This window comes from Anopheles marshallii, chromosome 3, assembly GCF_943734725.1.
Source record: "Anopheles marshallii chromosome 3, idAnoMarsDA_429_01, whole genome shotgun sequence".
In the NCBI taxonomy this organism is placed as follows: Eukaryota; Metazoa; Arthropoda; class Insecta; order Diptera; family Culicidae; genus Anopheles; species Anopheles marshallii.
In genome coordinates this window covers 51,558,337-51,576,979 of record NC_071327.1, presented here as the reverse complement: position 1 = coordinate 51,576,979, position 18,643 = coordinate 51,558,337, and the positions used below count along the sequence as shown (strand labels likewise).

General features: G+C 43.1%; 4 protein-coding genes across 4 annotated transcripts; 3 read left to right on the top strand and 1 right to left on the bottom strand.

The window, feature by feature from the left end:
* Positions 1-999: 999 nt before the first annotated feature.
* LOC128714766 (uncharacterized) lies at positions 1,000-5,464 on the top strand. The gene is made up of 6 exons (XM_053809647.1): positions 1,000-1,071; positions 3,805-3,919; positions 4,055-4,216; positions 4,306-4,442; positions 4,509-5,358; positions 5,436-5,464. Exons 1-6 carry the CDS (start codon positions 1,000-1,002, stop codon positions 5,462-5,464), a joined length of 1,365 nt encoding a protein of 454 aa, XP_053665622.1.
* Positions 5,465-7,670: 2,206 nt separating this feature from the next.
* LOC128714726 (uncharacterized) lies at positions 7,671-10,784 on the top strand. The gene is made up of 7 exons (XM_053809607.1): positions 7,671-7,733; positions 7,825-7,957; positions 9,288-9,437; positions 9,506-9,633; positions 9,713-9,913; positions 10,092-10,174; positions 10,262-10,784. Exons 1-7 carry the CDS (start codon positions 7,671-7,673, stop codon positions 10,782-10,784), a joined length of 1,281 nt encoding a protein of 426 aa, XP_053665582.1.
* A 1,165-nt stretch (positions 10,785-11,949) lies between these two features.
* On the top strand, positions 11,950-13,383 carry LOC128711512 (glycine cleavage system H protein, mitochondrial). The gene is made up of 4 exons (XM_053806392.1): positions 11,950-12,070; positions 12,828-12,907; positions 13,013-13,208; positions 13,286-13,383. The coding sequence occupies exons 1-4, from the start codon at positions 11,950-11,952 to the stop codon at positions 13,381-13,383; spliced, it is 495 nt and encodes a 164-aa protein (XP_053662367.1).
* A 2,795-nt stretch (positions 13,384-16,178) lies between these two features.
* Positions 16,179-16,577, bottom strand: LOC128715259 (uncharacterized). Its single transcript, XM_053810140.1, has 2 exons — positions 16,508-16,577; positions 16,179-16,417 (listed from the first exon to the last, which is right to left on the bottom strand). The coding sequence occupies exons 1-2, from the start codon at positions 16,575-16,577 to the stop codon at positions 16,179-16,181; spliced, it is 309 nt and encodes a 102-aa protein (XP_053666115.1).
* Between the last annotated feature and the right edge of the window lie 2,066 nt (positions 16,578-18,643).

Sequence of the window (18,643 nt, the reverse complement as noted above, 5' to 3'; positions counted from 1 at the left end):
TCGAGCAGAGATTTTTGTAGCCAGCGGCAGTTCGCGTTCAAGCTCCGGAAACAACGCGCGTTCCCCGTTCACCGTCAGTTACGATCAACTCTTATCAACTTAGCCCGGCACAGGAATAAAACAAATGGCGTTTGGTGCGATCACGATTGCACGATGCTCCATCATCATCAATATCTGCCGGTGTTCGTGACCTGAACGCACCTGCCACCGTCCAGCTGGACACCATCGCACACAAACACCTGATCATTTTGCCCACCCTCACACGAACAACGGACCCGCTACAAAGAAAAAGCACAAAAAACGAAAAGCACAGCTCAACGCCACCCTCAACGGGAGTGCGTGTGTGATATAGGTGTGTGGCGGGATAAAAACAAACACGATTCACCCTCACACACGACAACCAAAACAGCACCAGCCCAACTTATTCGAATCTAATCAGCCAAAAAGCCACCAGAAGCTGATACAGTCCCACACACAGGCAGCTGGAGCGGGGACGAGGCGCGCATTTATTGTTTTAACACAGTCTGGCGGTGTGCGGTGTTTTCGGGGCCTCTGCGGACCTGTACGCGCGGTGGTACGGTCAGAAAATGTGGCATCGCGTCCCGGGACGGTTCGTGCTTTGTGTTCTGGTTGCATTCCAGTCGATGGTCGCGGTGTGAGCAGCGGACGTCAAAGTTCTCTTTCTGCTGAGTGCGGTCAAACGATTAGTCAACTTTTCTGAGTGAAATTGGTCGTGTTTTTGTATGGCAATTTTTGGGGCTTTCAATAAGTGCGATAAAGTCGTCAAGCAAGTGTCTTTAAACTACGAGCGCGGTGAAGCCGAAGGTGAAGCAAGCAATAACACAAATCAATTTTAATAGTAGTAACGAGTGCAACGAAAACCAAAAAGCTACCGATCGAAACGAGAAAACATAAACACACCGGTGCGGTCCTCTTCATTGGATTGAAGTGTAGTTGCAGAATCATCCGTTACCGGAGAGTCAGTGTGGCCGGCACAAGATGGGATTCAACTGTACACTGTGTGGACTTGGTCCACGGGTGACCGTGTTCGTCATAGGCACGATCACGCTGGTAAGTTGTCACGCATGAAAGATCATCCGAATCGATCGGGGTGGGAGCTTCGTTCATCCATTCGCATCTGTTTGTATCTGGATCGGATGTGAGAGAATATGCACCTAACAAGTCATTTCTGAAGGTGATATTAACCACCATCCCGGATGTGGATACGGACAGGTTATTGTTTCTTATCGTCAGAATCCAATTGCTTGCTTGGTTTTTTTTTGTGGTGCGCATGACGGATTGCTGAAAGCTATCGGAACAAAAAAAAAACGCTGTAATATGAAGGATGGCCAACGATTAGCCATTGGGAAGATAACGATTGTGGCAATGGTTAGTGTTGTATATGCTTTTGCAATTAAAGGGTTGGTGGATTTAACGATTCGAACACAAAAGTACGCACGAAAACAAAAAAACAAGGAATAAAGCAGTAACGTGTAATATAATCTATCTATGTCATCGCTTTAATCAGCCTTTAGACAGCGTAGATCGATCAGTTAGTAGTGTGCTTAATGAATCTTTTCAAAAGAATCATTCATACGTATCTTCTGATCAAAGATCCAAAATGTCCTGATTAATGCTCTGCTTAAATTCATGAGGGTTTATGAATCTTGAGGAACCATGAATCTCTGGAATAGTGACTCAGAGGCATTAATGTTGTTGAAAGATTCATTCAGATTCATGAATTTGAACCAGATTTAAACCAACACTAAAATGTACTGCCAATGTTTCAGTGAAAACACGCGTTTAAAATAGCGTTGTTTGCCATGTTATCATAACTGGACACTTTCAATACCCGTAAATTGAAGTAGTAGATTCAGAGTTCGAGTACTTGATATGAATATCTTCTTTCACAATATTTTTAAATCTTTGGACTACAATGACTACTGTCAAGCTAGCCCATCCCTAGTTTTTTTAACCGTGCTTTTTTATGAGTTTCTGAGTGTATAATTCCCCTTGCGTTGTTGAATTTGCGAGTTGTTCTGCATTTATGGTATTTTGCCGAGTATATCAATTCGGAATAATTAAAATTCATCTTTATAGCACACGATGCACACGTACCTATTTTAACGGCTCTGAATCATTGTACACTATCTTGCGATAAATCGCTGATAAAAGCACTGGCTCTAAAGGGAACAACTTGTCGTATAACCAAGGGCTAGATATGTACAAGTTCATCGCTTACATGAATCATCATTCATTCATTCGTCTCTTTTCTCCTCCCCCTCGCATACCACAAAGGACCAGACATTCTGCTAATCGTTATCAACCTACTCGTACTAATCAGTCATTCATTGTTTCGAGCTGATAGTATTGTCAAAAACTTTATTTTTATTTTCTTAGCCATGCGAATAATTTGGCTAACTCTTTTAATCCTGTTCCTAATCATATCACTTCCACCAAGCGTGATAAAATCCTATACTAAGGGTTTTCCCTTATAGAAGCGTCTTGGGTGTGTTAAAATCCTTCTTACTTTATGATGACCTTCACATATGGAGGTCATAATCCGGGGACATGCCAGCACTATCTAAATTACGTTACATCATCAGCGCACTTTCTTTTATTGCACACTCGCCCACAATCCTGCCGTTAACAGTCCCAAACGTGTAGGTTGATTGAGGAGAAATGAGTAAAGTTTGGTTGAAAAGTGAAGATAGTACACGAGCGAAAAAAGAAAAAAAATAGCCGCCAAAGCATCACCCGCATTGCCATAAGATATGCCATAAACATCATTCCGGCTTCACCCGTGCGTTTTGCAGCCTGGCGGAACGTCACGTGGAGTTTGGAGCGTTTCGGTGGGCAAAACATTAACGCCTCGTTGGCTACCCGCGATAGAGCGGATTTGTTTACAACCGTTCCGCCCCTTGGGGGGAGTCACCTTACCTTAGCGATCACGCAAATGCCACTTTGCTGGCATCTTTGCACGTTTACGATTGTGGCGAGTGCCGCAGCGAGTGGACAGTAGGATAAATTTTAATAAAATAGCTACATCGTTTTTTTTGTTTCGGTGTTCATTCGCCAAACAAATTCCTTCGTGGGGCTCCAAATTTGTCACCTGAGCGGTGATGGTTGGAAGTTAGTTAGTTTGTTAGGAGCTACAATCTTTCGCTTAACCCGTTCGGCTATGTTGTGCCACTTTTGGGATGAGGTTTTGGGGAGGTTATTGTTATTACTTTTTCGGTGGACGCTACTATCCAAACAAACAGCATGAAAACAATGCATTGCAGCAGCGAGGCTGATACCGATACAGCATGAGTCACGTACGCGTGATTTCTGATAGACCGTACGAAATAAAGCGTTACATTGTGTAGCATGTATTCTGGTACAGTAATATGCCATTCAACATACTATTGTGTGTAATAACGAGAGATAAGAAATAAACTTAGACCACCTTATTTCACACGATCTTCAAAAAGGCTGGGGGATATGTTTCCTTGACGTTATCTCTGCACTCTTGCATTATCAGACGATCTGGTTCATTTCTAACAAGAGTTGGGTCGCACGAACTAAACCTGTACAGTTCTTTAGTTCCGTTCCATTCTTCAGATCAGTTCTTATAGTGAACGAACGAACCATCTATACAGCCAGGTTGATTGAATTATACATTCAATGCTAAAACTAATGAGAGACAAAAAACGAAAGAAAGTGCGTTCAATTCTTCTCAATGAACGAACGTTCGAGTTCTATCAACACGAATGATTTTCTCAACTCGAGTTCTAACATTGCAACGTATTCCTTCCTTTACAGGTATTCGCCTTGCTAATGGCTGGGTTAGCTACGACAGCAATACTGGCGTACAACTGTGAGATCGACATGACAGAGTCGCGGGAAACGTACGGTCTCTATTTGTTTTACTTCCGCTGTAAGTATTATCTCCATTTGTGTTTTTATCATACTGCGATATCACAACATTGTTCCACGCAAGGAGACAAACGATTTGCACCCAATTAGCATTACAATCTGTTCCATTTCTTTCTCCCCTAACCGCAACAAACAGCTGCTGAGTGTGGTCCCGTTAATCTTCGATATCTGGGCATTAACGTCAACGTTACTATTCCCTTCCCGGACACGACCGATGCGGTTGAGCGAACGTTTGTGTTTGCCATCGTATCTGCAGCACTGCATGGCGCTTTGGCCGTTACGACGGTACTATTGTTCGGTAGGACTTTCGTTTTTTTTTTTTATTTATGTACAGGTTCTGTTATGGAAGCGCATTTTTACTCACTTTTTTTTTGTTATCTATCGCAGGCACAATGTGCGTGTCATGCTTGGGTCGCGGTTGCGTAGTAGTTGGATTCTATCCCTGGATTCTCGCTATGTTCCTTGTCCTTGCGCTGGATGTTACCGGATTCGTAACCTATTTGATCGATTTCATCAATGTCATGGTACGGTAGCATATTGTTTTACTTGTAAACTTCCTTTTTTAACGATTTCCCCTTTTTTTTCGGTAGAATGTTGATGGGGTAATAGACCTGCTGGAACTGGATAACAACAATATCACACGCCAGGTATTGGGCCAAGTAGACGACATCTACTTTATCGCACCGTCCCTCTTCATGTGGCTTGCATTTAGCAAAGCCGTACTGTTTTGGTTCATGTTTCTCGTTTTCCTGGCCGTCATCATCAGTCTCTCGATGACGCTGTGGAAAGAAAACAAACCGGCCCCATCGTACAATGAATCGATGCAACCACGGCAAGTGATGCACCCTACAAGCCCACCGGACCTAGAGGAGCCTTACCACGCCGCAGCGCGTTACTTCGATCAAGCTCCCCAGCAACAGTTGCCTCCGGTACATCAGCAAGCGCACGAACATTTGCCACCGATATATCCACCGATGCCACCCCCCAATCAGCTACAGTTGCCACATTCCGATCCGAACGTACGACGCACGATGGAACCGTTGAATGATGCCTACGATAATGGCAGCTTCCGGGAGGATAGTCTACCGTATCTTCCAGCTCCGGCACAAGAACCGATGCCGCTCCAGGTGAAGCAAACAGTTGACCCATACACGGACAAACGCTTCTCGTATCTACCGGGACAGCCGGCACCATTCTCGTACCTTGCCGGCCCACCATCGGGCAACAGTCCGCGAAGCTCGGTAACGGCTCCACCGGAAGTGCGCAATCAACTACCCTGGTCATACTTCCCCGCAACGGACGAGAAGAAAGCGGTCAGCAAACGATTTACGTCCACGCTAACGGAGGAGAAAGAATTCCCCGGCGAGGAGAAACAACTTCCAACGCTTAAGTCCGGTGCATTCCCTGACGATCGATCCAGCGTGACAACGGATGAAGGAAGTAAGTGCCGTTGGAATGTCGTTAGTGCCCAGGTGGAAATGAATTAATGACCCCTGTATTTCACTTTCTTCCTACAGAGTGGAGTGGACCTGAGTACAAATACTAGTCAAAATACGCAACAACTGTCTACATGGATTAAGTATTCTACGCCCATGGGGCCCACAGAGGCTAGAATGGGGCCGCACAGACCGACGGTTGCGGCCTGCTGGCTGTTAGGTTTTGTAAATATCTCTATTATCTTGTTTAAACCCCCGACGACACTGTACTTCAGCGCAAGAGAGCTAACGGATCATGTGAACGCGTTTGTCTTGCTCGCGATTTAGTCATAGGAGCAATAATTTGCAGCACACCAAAACAATCACGTGCCAGAGAGGTTTAGCTTTCCGGTACGGGTGGAATCTTACTGAAACCGAGTATACGAACACACCTATAGAAACAGCGTTATCAATAGTATTGCATATGGTGATAAAATTATATCGAGAGAGTGAGAGATTATTTGAATGGAAATACTATTGCTACGTTAATCACTTGTCGTTGAGACAACGAGCATTTTAAAGTAAAATATACGGGTTACTATTAACTTCGACTAAAGGCCTTTGTTGGGATACACATGCGTTATGCAGGACTGGGAGATATCCGCTACATGATGACCAATACGCTATGTGACTAAATGTATTCTCGTTCCCATTGAAGGTTGAACTCGGTCAAAATTGAGAGAATTTTTCATACTACAAGTTTGGTTTCAGAAATTACACGTGCAGGGTTTGTAGAATTCAGAGAAATACTAGCAGTTTTGGGCTCTAGTAAATTGATAAGAAATACGGAGTCAATACTCCCTCACTCAAATTCACCGCACGATGAGCATAACATAGCATAGCTCTTCTTCCTACTATCAGTAAGTAGATGTAAACAAAAAAAAACATGAGTAGCGCCTCCTGATCGGTTAAAATATGAAAACCCGATTGGAGTTTTGGAGTCTGTGAATTTCAACCTTCTCTTCTTTAGAAGAACAATACATTGACCAATAGCAGAAATGCTCATTGAAAGCAAATTATATTAGAGGTGGTTCACTAATTTATGGTCTTGAAAGTTATTAGATGCTGGAAGATGCGTAATAAAGTATTGCATACTTCCAAGCGCTCAACACACAACCCAATTAAGAGTAAGTATATACAGTAAGTATATCTAGTTCTGTAATATGCTAATAATTTTAATATCATAGCAAAACTGCCCCCACCAAAAATGTAAAGCATTTTCGTTAAAACTTAAACGTTAAAAACATAAAACAAAAACATTAAAAACATATCGATTAAAAATTATGTGTGTCCGTATATCATACGATATTGGACCAGTGTGAAATGATGGAGAACGATTTGATACACAGATTGCATACATTAGGCGTTTAACACGTCCAGCGTGTGACGCTCTATAGAAATCGCATTTCACAATTTCAATGCGGCCTTGAAGGCTAAGTAGGCTTGGCTAGTAGGGTAGGCAAAATTTTGTTTTTTTTTGTGCAGGTGTACTTTCCGATAAGTTATTTGAATCACATCACTATATTAAAAACTGTATCTGACGCATTACAAATTACAAAAAGTCTTCGGCAGAACGGCAGAACTGGTCTAGGTTCTCCCAATCCCACCCGAACCAATCTCCCGTACTATCTAGTTACGGGTAAATTAAGTCAAAGAAATGGCAGGTCTAGACCTCTTGAGATTGTTGTACCGGTAAGGAGGATCTTTGTACATATATCTGTAGATCTGTTTGATGATTTCATCCTTTTTCAAGTGTGATAAGTAACTCACCATCATCCATTGTTGGATGGTACGGTGGAGCATCATCACGATAGAGTTTTGATAAAAATGCGTAAACTGATTCAGCTGCCCATTCAGTTACTCTCTCTCTCTCCCTCGCTCTTTCGTCCCAGCATCGATATATCGGTTCGAAACCATTCTCACGGTGTTCGCCGTTTGTCCGACGTTGAGTTCCCTTATCGTAGTATCGATACGGCACACCAGATAAGAAGTTTGGTGGATGTCTCGATCAACAAATATTAACTTACCAGTCAGTATGACCAGTCGATGGGCAGGTGCGAACATCACGCCACCAGTGTCGCTTTACGAGGTGTTACAACGGTTTCCCAAACCCCTTTTACCACTGTGACGCGGTAAAAATGTGAAATGTGCCGTTGAGTCATAGTTGAAAGAATTTGGTGCAGCAAGTTGTCGAAAAAAAAACCACACACACAAAAGTTGATTCCAATACCAAGTTTGGAAGTGGAGGGTAAAAGAACGCAAGCGTGACCCGAAAACATGACGCTCCCAACGTATAACGTCTTCCGGCCCTTTGCCATCTTTGCCGGTGTGTTTAGCATTGTAGGTGAAGTTGCGACTGATACGGTTGCGGTGACTGTGTTAATGAAAAGAAGTTCAATCGTGATGTTCTTGTTTCTCTTCCTGTTCTAAGATCCAATCGCTCATATGGATCGGATTTGCGATTACCGGCATCATCGCCTATTACTGCGATATCGACTTTTCCAGTCAAACGGATACGATGGGATCGCTGCTAACGTTGACATTCTTTAACGTGTATTTCCGCGGTAAGTGTGGTAACGCGTGTACGGCACGAGTTTAATTGCAACCTTTAAGAAGAAACCCATATCGTCGGTCAGTTTTTTTTTGCGGTGCTGTATGATGAATCGCGTTTCGCAAGCAGCGATGTCCATTCAATATAGCCGCGCATTATCTAAATTAGAAGCCAAGGGTTTATACCGTGTGGGAGGGTGCCTGAAACAGTGGTGAACCATCGTTTTTAAACCTCGTCCGTTTGCAACATAATTGTTAATGTACTTTTGGCTGCGGATGACATAAATTCGATTCTGAGTAATCGTGAACGGAATGCTCTGAAAGTTAATTTTTTTTTCGTGGCCTAGTCTGTGCAGCCCTGGTTTGCTTCGATGCGAACACGATAAATACTTGCTGCTTGCGATAAGATGTAATCTTTCAATTAATCCTTCTCCGGGGACGATAAAAGAAACCCGGTGACGAAGCCGGAGTTTATCGCTATTCATTAGCCCACACAAAAGGGTAACTGATGATGGACGAAGGAATGCTGTTTATGACTGTTGGCATGTTGCAATATCCTCCCTTCCAAAAAAAAAAACCCGATAAGTGTTGTCCTACATAAAAGATACCGTATCTTCACAATAACTAAAATTACTAAAGTCTTTGAATAAATCCCACAGTAAATATGCCTCAAGGGGGTGTTTTTGCAGAACTACAAGATATTTTTCGCAATAATTGTAACGTCGAATGAATTTGATTACGACTCATTAATCTGAATGAATCTTTGAACTGAATCTCCATTCTAAAGTTTAATGAATCCTCAAGATTCATGAATCTAAGAGGATTTATGGGCGGCGGCCCAGTGGCATTATGGTAGCGGTGTCGGTCTTCACGCGAACGGACCGGACCACTCCCCCGTACGTAGAACTGACTATATTCAGCTGCGGATAAATAAAAACTAAAATAGTCAGAATTGGCAGGCCTCTAGACCTCTTGAGGTCTTATGCTGTCTTGTGTTGTCTTGTGTCGATAAAGAAAAAGGAGAAGAAGGGTTTATTAATCTTTGAAAATTCCGAAATTTTGAAGATTTACAGTTCAAATCTGTAGGATTTATGAGTTCTTTGTGATTTGATTCCTGTCTTTAAGTCATTAAATCACGAAAGATTCATATGAAAGACTCTTCGTAAACGATTGATCAAGCACAACACTAATTAATTGCCCTTTTTATGACATTTCTACTACTGTATAACTAATTTACGACCAGCAATGATCAGGTATAGGACCGTTGATAGATAGTAAACCTCTTAATAGATCCACTTATGTTTGATCCACCCATTGCTTCCCGTTGTTGACAAATCTTGGCAGGTACTTGCGAACAGGTCGACATTCCACCGATTGATATGACACTGGTAGACCCGTTAAATCTGATGCCACCGGGAGATGTGCATGCGTTCGTGTGGGTCTATCTAATCATACATCTGTTCTGGGGCATCAGCTCACTGACGCTGCTCACAAGTAAGCAATAGAATTCTTAATCCATGAGTTCCACCCCCTCAGCAAACTAAATCGATTCCATGTTTTAGATGCGCGTCAAAAGTATGTGCGATATATTAACGTGTTCCTGTACATATGGATCATCATTACCATGATCATCAGTGTTCTGGATCTGGCGTTAGGCATACTATTCGCCATCGATTACGATACGATACTGGTGAGTATCCTGTACAAAATTAACTCATCGATTGTTTCACTAGCTGATGGTGGTTTTTTTTTGTCGTTCACACGCACAGCACGCACTGTACGAGTATCCCTTCGGAGAGGGACAGGTGCTACCCGCAGTGCAGGTGCTCGCTACCGCAGTCCACGTTTCCGGCATTATGATGGTGATGGCGTTCCGTGGTTGGGTCTTCTGGATTGTTAATGTTTCGCTGGCGATCTTCATGTTTACGCAAACGTTTAAGATATACGACTACAACCAGATGCGCCACAAGGTAAGCAACGCAACTGCCACACGTCCAGTGTGTGATAGCATCACCGTTGCCAGCGATAACGCTTCAAAAGCCGTCCGACTTAAGACAACCTTTTTTTGTTATCGACGATCAATCATTATGGCAGACGTCGGTACAGCGATTTATTTACCATTCGTTCTTTACTTCATTTTACTCTCAGCAAAGCAGCGGCACGGCGAATGGAGGTTACGTACCGGAGGGTGATACGATGCGACGTCCACCTATCGATGCTTACGATATGAAGTAAGTGCCATAGCACGCTATTGTACTTTCTCCCGGGCAGCCACAGATAAGTTCATAAGTTTTGTTCGATTACTCCACAAAAAATAGTCAACCACGGTCACAAACGTTTGCACAACCTGTCACCACCGCCGAGTACCGTAGACCGCTGGAACGCATCAGCGAAAGTCCAATTGCGGTTGAATCGCCCGTACCACCCCAACCGGACTGGAGCCAACAACGTTCGTTCGAGCCGAAACCAACCGTGGTGATCAATCGTACGCTGGAACCGCTGGCAAGACCACAATCGAACGAACCGGATGAGCGTATGGACAATCGGCCAATCCCGCCACCACCACCACCAAAGAACTTCATGAACACGGTCGTCCGGCGGGATGTGGCCGCAGCTAAGGTGGCGCGCGAGCTCAACTATCGTAACAGCTTTAACGTGAACAACAATGGTATTGCGGCGGTGAATTTACGGCCGACCGGGTTAAACCTTACCAACCCGGGACCGCTGAACAGTGAGCCGGACCTACCGACGCCCAACTACAGTCCACCGATGCCCCGAACGAATCCGTTTGAAAACCGGCCACCCTTACGGTCGGTGTTGCGAAATTCTAGATTCCAGTAGTAATGTTAAGAACCGGCAGGTGATGCCACGTGCCATCTTCAATGTAAGCTTCCATGCACAATCCACTAGTCGATAGGTAGAAATAATGAATAAAGCAGCTCCCTCGCTTCCATCCTATGTGCCACATACCAACACCAAGCTGGCCTAGTTAAAAAAGTGAAAATATTTACATAATGTTCGATCGATAATGTTCTTCCCTTGTACGTTGAAACCAACACAATAAAAACCCAACAAAGTTTCTACTGTCCAGTCGAGTTCGCGCGGTTTAGCCTTAGCATATGGTAGAATGGAGTGCAAGGACTGGGGCGCTAACGTGTATGTAGTTCACGCGGGTCAATGTCACCGATCGCGCATAACACTGATAACAACCGTGGCAGAAGTTTAACCCCTTCAGCGATCGTGAGCAATGCGTAAAAGTAACAGTTTTGGATTCGCAATGTTTATAGGCAATAAAACCATTGATTTGTGCTTCTTATGTAAATTTAAACAACTGCCGTAAAATAATCTTTCATGGGATGCATTATTGAACACGTGTCTGAAGTACGACCATACGACATAGCATTTCTGTACCAAAACGAACAATATTATCAATACGACGTTAATAATAAATCTGAACGTACGCAACAATATTAATTACATTGTAATAAACATTACTTACATATAGTTTCGCTCCCAAAATCTTCAAACATCCATTTTGCGCCGTTCGATCTGCTGTGCCGGCTGCACAGAGTCACCCTGTGCGCGCTGCTTTGACAACAACACAAGTATGCGGTGAAGTTGACGTTCCCCCAAAGCTTTCGTCACTTATCGCAATCGCCGTTCGCTCGTTTGCGGAGTGTGTAAATAAGCTGGCCGATAGTGCCATACCCATGGTCTCCGTGCGAGCCATTTGCTGAGTGAAAATCATCACCACCGTCAGCAGCAGAAGCGGCAGCGGCTGCCTCTTCGGTAACGTACACGGTTACTCTTCGCGGGGCCATCGACGTATCGCTGATAACCGACATCCCGCGGGGTCAAACTAATCGCGCTCGTTCATCAGCACCCAACCCTGGGGTGGAACGTAGTCATCCGCCGGAAGAGTCCACCAGTGAACGTGCCGGTTTCGTTCCGTTCGGTCTCTGTTGCGATCGCGTATTGTTCGTGTCAGCCACGGTCTGCCTGCAAGATGGTGTTATGTCATATTCGTGCAACGGTGCGGTTAGGCAAACTGGTGGCCAAAGCCGGTACGCAAAGTTCGGCCCTACGGTGGTCCCGTTTGTTTAGCGTGAGCAGTGTGGCCCTTAAAGGTAAAGATGGGATATGTTTTTGTCTGTGTAAAACGTGAAATGACTAGTGTGAATAACTGAGTTGCCTACTCGATCTCTTGCGAAAAGCCGGTTGCGAATGTTACGAAGAGTGGGATCACAACAAAAGCGCACAAACTTATCGTTTGGCATATCGTGTATATCGAAAAGTTGTCAAAGATGCAACAGGGTGACCACACCAAACGCTATAATAATGCCATAAAATTCAAATATTATTCGCATGTGGCTAACGGTTGAAACAAACGTAGGATAATCGAAGAGTAGAATAACCTATAGAAGAGATTTTTTTATAATAACCCATTTAATTAAACGAACGCCTAAATGTCCACAAAAAAAAACAGATGCCATTCTGGTGCCGGTAGAACAAAACAATGGTATTTTTCCAGCAGTACGGAACTTGATGTGGCGTCGTAGTGTTTCAGATTACACGAAGCACCAGCAAGATTTCATCAGCCACAAATGTACACGAACTGTTGACAAAGAAATGCGTGATTGGGTTTGGTAATCGGCAGTGGTGGATGTTGGGCAATGGCCACAACAGCAAAACAAAAAAAAAACTCGTAAAATTAAGTGCTGGGCCCATCGTTCAGGGCAGGTCATACAACCGATAAGCTGAACAGTCAAAACTACACGAATGCCATGGTCGGTTGTTTTGGCGAAATTGATTAACACATGATGCTCATGACCGGAGATCACGCACTTGCTAACTGAAGCATATCTGTACCGTTTCATTCTTCAGAGCGACTCTTCACGGACAAACATGAATGGGTATCGGTGGACGGTGAAGTAGGCACGGTTGGTATTTCGAACTTTGCACAGGTAATTACCGCAGGCGCGGCTGGTTTAATTCCCACCCAACGCTGCGCGGCGTAATCTTTATTAACAGTTTTCTTTCTTTTGGTGGCATACTTGCATTCCTTGCAGGAGGCACTCGGTGATGTGGTATTCGCACAGCTGCCCGATCCCGGAACCAAATTATCGCAGAAAGATGAGTGCGGTGCGCTGGAGAGCGTGAAGGCGGCCAGCGAAATTTACTCACCCGTGTCCGGTGAGGTGACAGAGAAGAATGGAGCAGTAGAGGAGACGCCCGGTCTGGTGAACTCGTCCTGCTACGAGAATGGTACGTATACCGTGCGCGGTTTGAACGTCCACCCTTTCGCGTATTAATGTATGCGTTTTACTTTGCTTTTACCGTAGGATGGCTTTTTAAGCTGAAGCTCACAAAACCGGACGAGCTGTCGAAGCTGATGAGCGAAGAGCAGTATGCGGAATTTTTGAAAACTGCTGCCCACTAGTGGTGGAACGTATGTTGTACGGTGCATCCAGCGATGTGCCCGCTTATTGTTACCTATCGTTAAGTTCTACTGTAAATGCCAATGAATAGTGAGTGTTTGATTTTGCCAATAAATAAAACATTCTGTGTGAGTAATGGAAACATGACATGGTTGAGGTTTAATCAAATGCGGCGACTGTTGTAAGGTTTCATCAGTAATAATGCATTTATTTTGCAAAGAGCGGCAGTTTGGTTGCACCTAAACGGAAGGACGGCTTTCACAGCCGGAATGCTTAGAGATGATGGCAAGGACATTCGGGTTTGACGACTGCCACTTCCTCCGTTTGGTATGAGCGGCAGCCGCTGCACTCACTGTACGGATAGCCAAAGTATGGACGGCCCTCGTGCGGGCACGGTTTCACGTAATTGTACATGTAGTAGTTTACATGGTTTTGCCGCTGCATAGGATATTCATCGTACGTATCCCGGTAGCAGTGGTCTCTCGTGCAAGGATACTTGTTGGGTAAACAACCTGTGATAAAGGGCGACACATTTGTCAGTACTATTTGGCATGTGCAAATTTTCAGCTACAACGCCTAACGTTTCACTTACCACCGTGCACCAGGGCAACGCAGGCGATCAGAACGATCAACGCAATGAGGGAACGCATATTGCCGTTTGGTTTGCTTGGTTTGACTTAGTTTGTAATTGTGTTTGCAAACTGGCTGAGATGTTGACTGTGTATTGTGTGCTTTTGCGAAGGTGCTTTTATACATCGTTTAGGGCACATTTCAAACGGCCTGGGGGATGTTTTGGAAACAGCTTCACGTCTAGCGCTTCTCCCCATGATCGCACGTTTCGAAGATATATCACACTACACGTGGTTCGTTTGCCGCTAAGCGTACATAGATTCAACAATGAAGCGTTGAATTATTCGCTTCCTGTTTCGGAGTGTTTGAACTGTGCGAAAGATTGTGCTCAGAGAGTAGTCAATTCGAGGAGCAAGTTACTCGATAATATATCACCGTGTGGATAAACTATCAACAATAGCATAATTAATAAGGGATCACAACATTTATTTGTAACTGATTTGTACAATTTGTGTGGCATTAAAATTAACCATCAATCATTATTGTGCAATCCCCAAGACAACACAAGTGTTTGCGCCATTGCACTTGTTATCCATGAAGAAATAAAAAAAAAACACAAAAGGGAGGTTCTCAAACTCATTGTAAAAAGCATGCGTTTAAAGAAAAATTAAACATGTTTGTTTATCAACAAACATTTGGAGCACTAACATGTAGTGCACACGGAAGCTTTATATTGTTTGGTCTACGCGTGCCTGTACGTGGACAACAAGGTTTAACCCTCCGTCAACGGCACTTGATTGACGGTGACTCCTGAGCAATATGTTTAGCGTTACTTGTTCACTTCATGTTTTATGTTTTATTTAACCGCATTTTGTTATGCAACACATATATTAGTAATATTATTATGTACTATGAAAAAAATAAAACACATCAAATTTTGGTATGCATGTAGTTCATCATACGACGGCAATCAATTTATTGGCTTCAAAGCTTGAATGCAGCTCCTTTGGTCAGAGTGTAAGTATTGATTTACACTACAAATGTATTGTAAGCGTTGAGGTAGTAGGGAGCCACATAGGAAGCTACAGCACCCTTGCAGCTAGAACATCCACACGCTCCTTGGTAGTATCCAGTGGGGAAGTGCCTATAGTATGGAGAATAGGCATAGGTACCGGGACTGTAGAAGGGATGTTCGCAGGTAGGATTCACATCATAGGTATGGTAGGATAGCGGCACAACACCTGTATAAAGCGCAAACAATTAAACTAAACATATAAATTGAAGATGGGGGTAATGAATCGTTCCTCCTACCTGATTGGATCTGGACAGCGCAGACTACGAGCAGGAGACAGGCAACGATCGACTTCATCGTTTTGTTAGTATCGCGTTACAACACTCGGCGTAAGTATTCTTTAAAGAGAGGTAAATCGTTGACTGGTAGCTGAGGTTAATGGTCTGATTTTATATACCAAGCCACCACAATAGACAGAAATATGAGCTGCGTTCAGTGCCAGTGCTGCACCTACATAAGCACGTTCTAGTCCTTTGTTTTGCGTTCGCAAGAATACATAATGTTCAAAGAGTGATAATTGCAAAGCGCCTTTGTTATACACATTGCCGCGTCGAGAGCTATTCATGTTGTGTCGGAGACAACGCTAAACCCGTTGTAGTGTGAAAAGTCACCTTGGCAAGGTGTTGAAAAATAATATCAGTATTAAATTGATTGAAAACCCTACGTAAACAGGTCAGGCAACAAGGATTGTAAGATATGTTGAGGATTTCAACCAATGCAATATAGATGGGACGTCCCAATTCTTCTTAAAATAATATTGCAAAAATGCTTGATTTATTGTAATTTTTGTAATAAATTTATAGCAAAACTAGCAATAGTGTAAAATATCTTGAAATCTTGGGTTACCTGCTTCATTGTGGGGAGGAACCTTGTCGAAAGTCTTGGGGAGCGGCCTCTTCCAATTTTAAATTTCTCTTTGCTGAATAGTCGTGCCTGTACGGTCTGGGGATGATTTGAGATGCTGGCTCTATCGTGTTGCTAAACCGCTGAGTACACCAGCAAAGCACGAATCATTAATTTATTTTTTGTTTAAAAATGTACTAAATTAATATCAAATAACTCGGCTTTTTTTAATTCTTCAATGTTTATTCATTGTTTTCTCGTATGTCTCGGTGTTGTAAGCGTTTGTCTGGCAGTGAGCGACCGCTGTACCTATTAGAATGCCTGGCGTGACCAGTATGGCTCATACCCGTAATGGTATGGGTGGTGCGGGTAGTACGAGTTTCTGCAGGAGAAACAATTGCCACAGCTGCAGCTTCGGCGGGGATAGTTCAAAACTTCCGTTGGATGAAATTGCTTAGCAAGACAGTTTGCACCTAGCTCGTAGTGAAGCCCTTGGGTATCGTACAGCCGGACGGTGTGGCGGTCCACGTTGGAAGCATGCTTCACGCAATCTAATTAGAAAAAAGTATAAAATAACATGAAAAAAACAATTATATTTAAAAATCCCGTTGATACTCAGAAATACAATCTCAAACTATTACCAGTGGGAAGTGCAAACGTTTGGGTCGCAAAGGCTGCAACACACAGGACCAGCGCAATGAACGACTTCATGGTGGTAACGATGCGGAAAGATGTATTTCTGGTTAGCACTAGGATAGGCGTAGCAGTCGTTTGATGTGTTTTGTGGTCATCTCTTCTGTTTATATAGTAGTTCACTGTATGTATGATATGCAGTTTTTTGTTAACAACAAAAAAATAATAACTAATCCATGTTATGCACGTTCCATGCCGAAAGGTGATACGCATAGGAGGCGGTTTTAAATGGATTGTTATGAAAAACTGCACACTGTTGTGTTGTTATTATTATCGTTTAACATGAATTTAGGGCTAAACTTATATAGAGGCTTAATATTTCAATAGCAACTTGGTATGGACGATTTGTTAACCGTTCTTTATGATTGGAATTATGTTAACCTATTTCGTTTTTGTTGCAAGAATGGTGAAAAAACACCACTTAAGTGCTTCTAATAAAGTATCATAACAAATAGTTGCAGCTTTATTAACTATAAATAGGATTCTTATTAACGAAGATTTCATTCCTTGACCCATGGCTTTTTTTCTATTGTTTGATTACAGTGCGGCTATAATGTTTAACAAAAATAACTAAACGACTAAAACTTAGCCCTATCCATTACTAAACTAGCCACAATTTTGGACCGATTAAATTAGGAGAATTGCCGGGGATTCATTTAGTGGAATACTCCTTTTATCCTTCGTAAACTAACATTTTTATAAATTTAGCCAAACATCCATCCAAACATACATCCAAATATTGTTATCAGTAATGGCTTGCAACTGTTTTAAGACAAACGCTCTTTCTGACGCATTGGCAGCCGTCGTAGTTATAGCCCATTGGACAACACTTTTCGCACGAACAACGTTCGATGGGAGTTGTGTAATGTTCTCGGTATTCCAGCACCGGCTTCAGACAGGTCCTACAAATTGTGGTCGACGGACAGCAAGCTCCTGTGAACGAAAGGCGAGTGTGGATGTCTTGACAACTACAGCAACTTCACTGGACAGCTCCCGTCTACTTACCCGACGAAAGCTGAACTACGGTCACAACGAGCAGAATGGCTACCAGGAAGTACTTCATGTTGAGTAGTTGTTGGTTGGACGACGAGGAACTTAGAGGTTGATGAGTGACTGATTGCAGATGGAAAAGATGTAGCCTTTTATACGGTTCGTTCTTTGTTCGGCCATCGAAGCATGTTTAGGCATCAGATTGGATAAGACACAAATGTTTTCATTCTACGTGGTGTTGGGTGAGGGAAATTAGATCAATGGATGTGTCTACCTCTTTGTGAAACTAGTAGGATGTGGCTTTTTTGTAAACAGTCAATTCTTGAAAGGTTTCGTTGCAGGGCTCGCGTGAGACGATGTTTGTGGTAGTATCTGGGAAGTAGAAAAGACAAATCTCTGGATTCAAAGATCGTTCACCCGATTTGTACTACGCAAGCTGATGGGCGATAGTTCATCTGGCCTATCCCCGTATATTGACAGATGTCGGCTGCTGGGGCTTGAGTCCCTTGAAGTCCATTTTTCTTCGTAGCAGTTTTCCTTCATTGCATCCCATTCATCCCTATACTCTTTCCGTTCTCTCCGAAGTGCCCTACAGTAGTACCTTTTTTGTAGTTTCTTTTATTCTCGTTTCTCATTACACACTGTCCATTACTTTTCCATTTTTTGTTCATCTTTAAACTATTTTTTCTGTGGTAAGTGTTAGATTTTTAGTTTAATAAGTTAATTGTTATACAGCCTTACAGACAAGCCAATAAATACACAAATAAATGGAGAGGTGGTTACGATCGTCTTGGCTCGCTGCAGGTTTCTAAACAGCTAGTGAGCGAAGGCCCTACGACGGGATTGGAGGTTGGAGCAGAAGTTATGCAAACCTGCTCAATAAAAGCAACGAACAAGCTAACATGGAAAGGTTCAAAGACGAACCTCTGTTTTGGAAAATCCTTGCAGTGCGATGAAAGCCCCTCATTCAACGAGTATGAAATGGAATTCGGCGTTGGAATTAGAGTGATTAGAATGGGAACAAAGACTTGTTGGTGAATTTTGTAACTCTACAATTTGTTGAATGAGTGTGGAAATGAAAAAAAGTAGTCGAT

What these genes read in the sequence shown, in the direction of transcription:
- LOC128711512 (XM_053806392.1), top strand. Translation starts at nt 11,950, where the DNA reads ATGGTGTTATGTCATATTCGTGCAACGGTGCGGTTAGGCAAACTGGTG. An exon ending in GAGCAGTGTGGCCCTTAAAG is followed by an intron (nt 12,071 to 12,827) that starts GTAAAGATGGGA and finishes TTCATTCTTCAG; the next exon opens with AGCGACTCTTCACGGACAAA. An exon ending in CTCGTCCTGCTACGAGAATG is followed by an intron (nt 13,209 to 13,285) that starts GTACGTATACCG and finishes CTTTTACCGTAG; the next exon opens with GATGGCTTTTTAAGCTGAAG.
- LOC128715259 (XM_053810140.1), bottom strand. Translation starts at nt 16,577, where the DNA reads ATGAAGTCGTTCATTGCGCTGGTCCTGTGTGTTGCAGCCTTTGCGACC. An exon ending in AACGTTTGCACTTCCCACTG is followed by an intron (nt 16,418 to 16,507) that starts GTAATAGTTTGA and finishes TTTTCTAATTAG; the next exon opens with ATTGCGTGAAGCATGCTTCC.
- LOC128714726 (XM_053809607.1), top strand. Translation starts at nt 7,671, where the DNA reads ATGACGCTCCCAACGTATAACGTCTTCCGGCCCTTTGCCATCTTTGCC. An exon ending in ACAACCAGATGCGCCACAAG is followed by an intron (nt 9,914 to 10,091) that starts GTAAGCAACGCA and finishes TTTTACTCTCAG; the next exon opens with CAAAGCAGCGGCACGGCGAA. An exon ending in ATCGATGCTTACGATATGAA is followed by an intron (nt 10,175 to 10,261) that starts GTAAGTGCCATA and finishes CACAAAAAATAG; the next exon opens with TCAACCACGGTCACAAACGT.
- LOC128714766 (XM_053809647.1), top strand. Translation starts at nt 1,000, where the DNA reads ATGGGATTCAACTGTACACTGTGTGGACTTGGTCCACGGGTGACCGTG. An exon ending in TCATAGGCACGATCACGCTG is followed by an intron (nt 1,072 to 3,804) that starts GTAAGTTGTCAC and finishes CTTCCTTTACAG; the next exon opens with GTATTCGCCTTGCTAATGGC. An exon ending in CGTGACAACGGATGAAGGAA is followed by an intron (nt 5,359 to 5,435) that starts GTAAGTGCCGTT and finishes TTCTTCCTACAG; the next exon opens with AGTGGAGTGGACCTGAGTAC.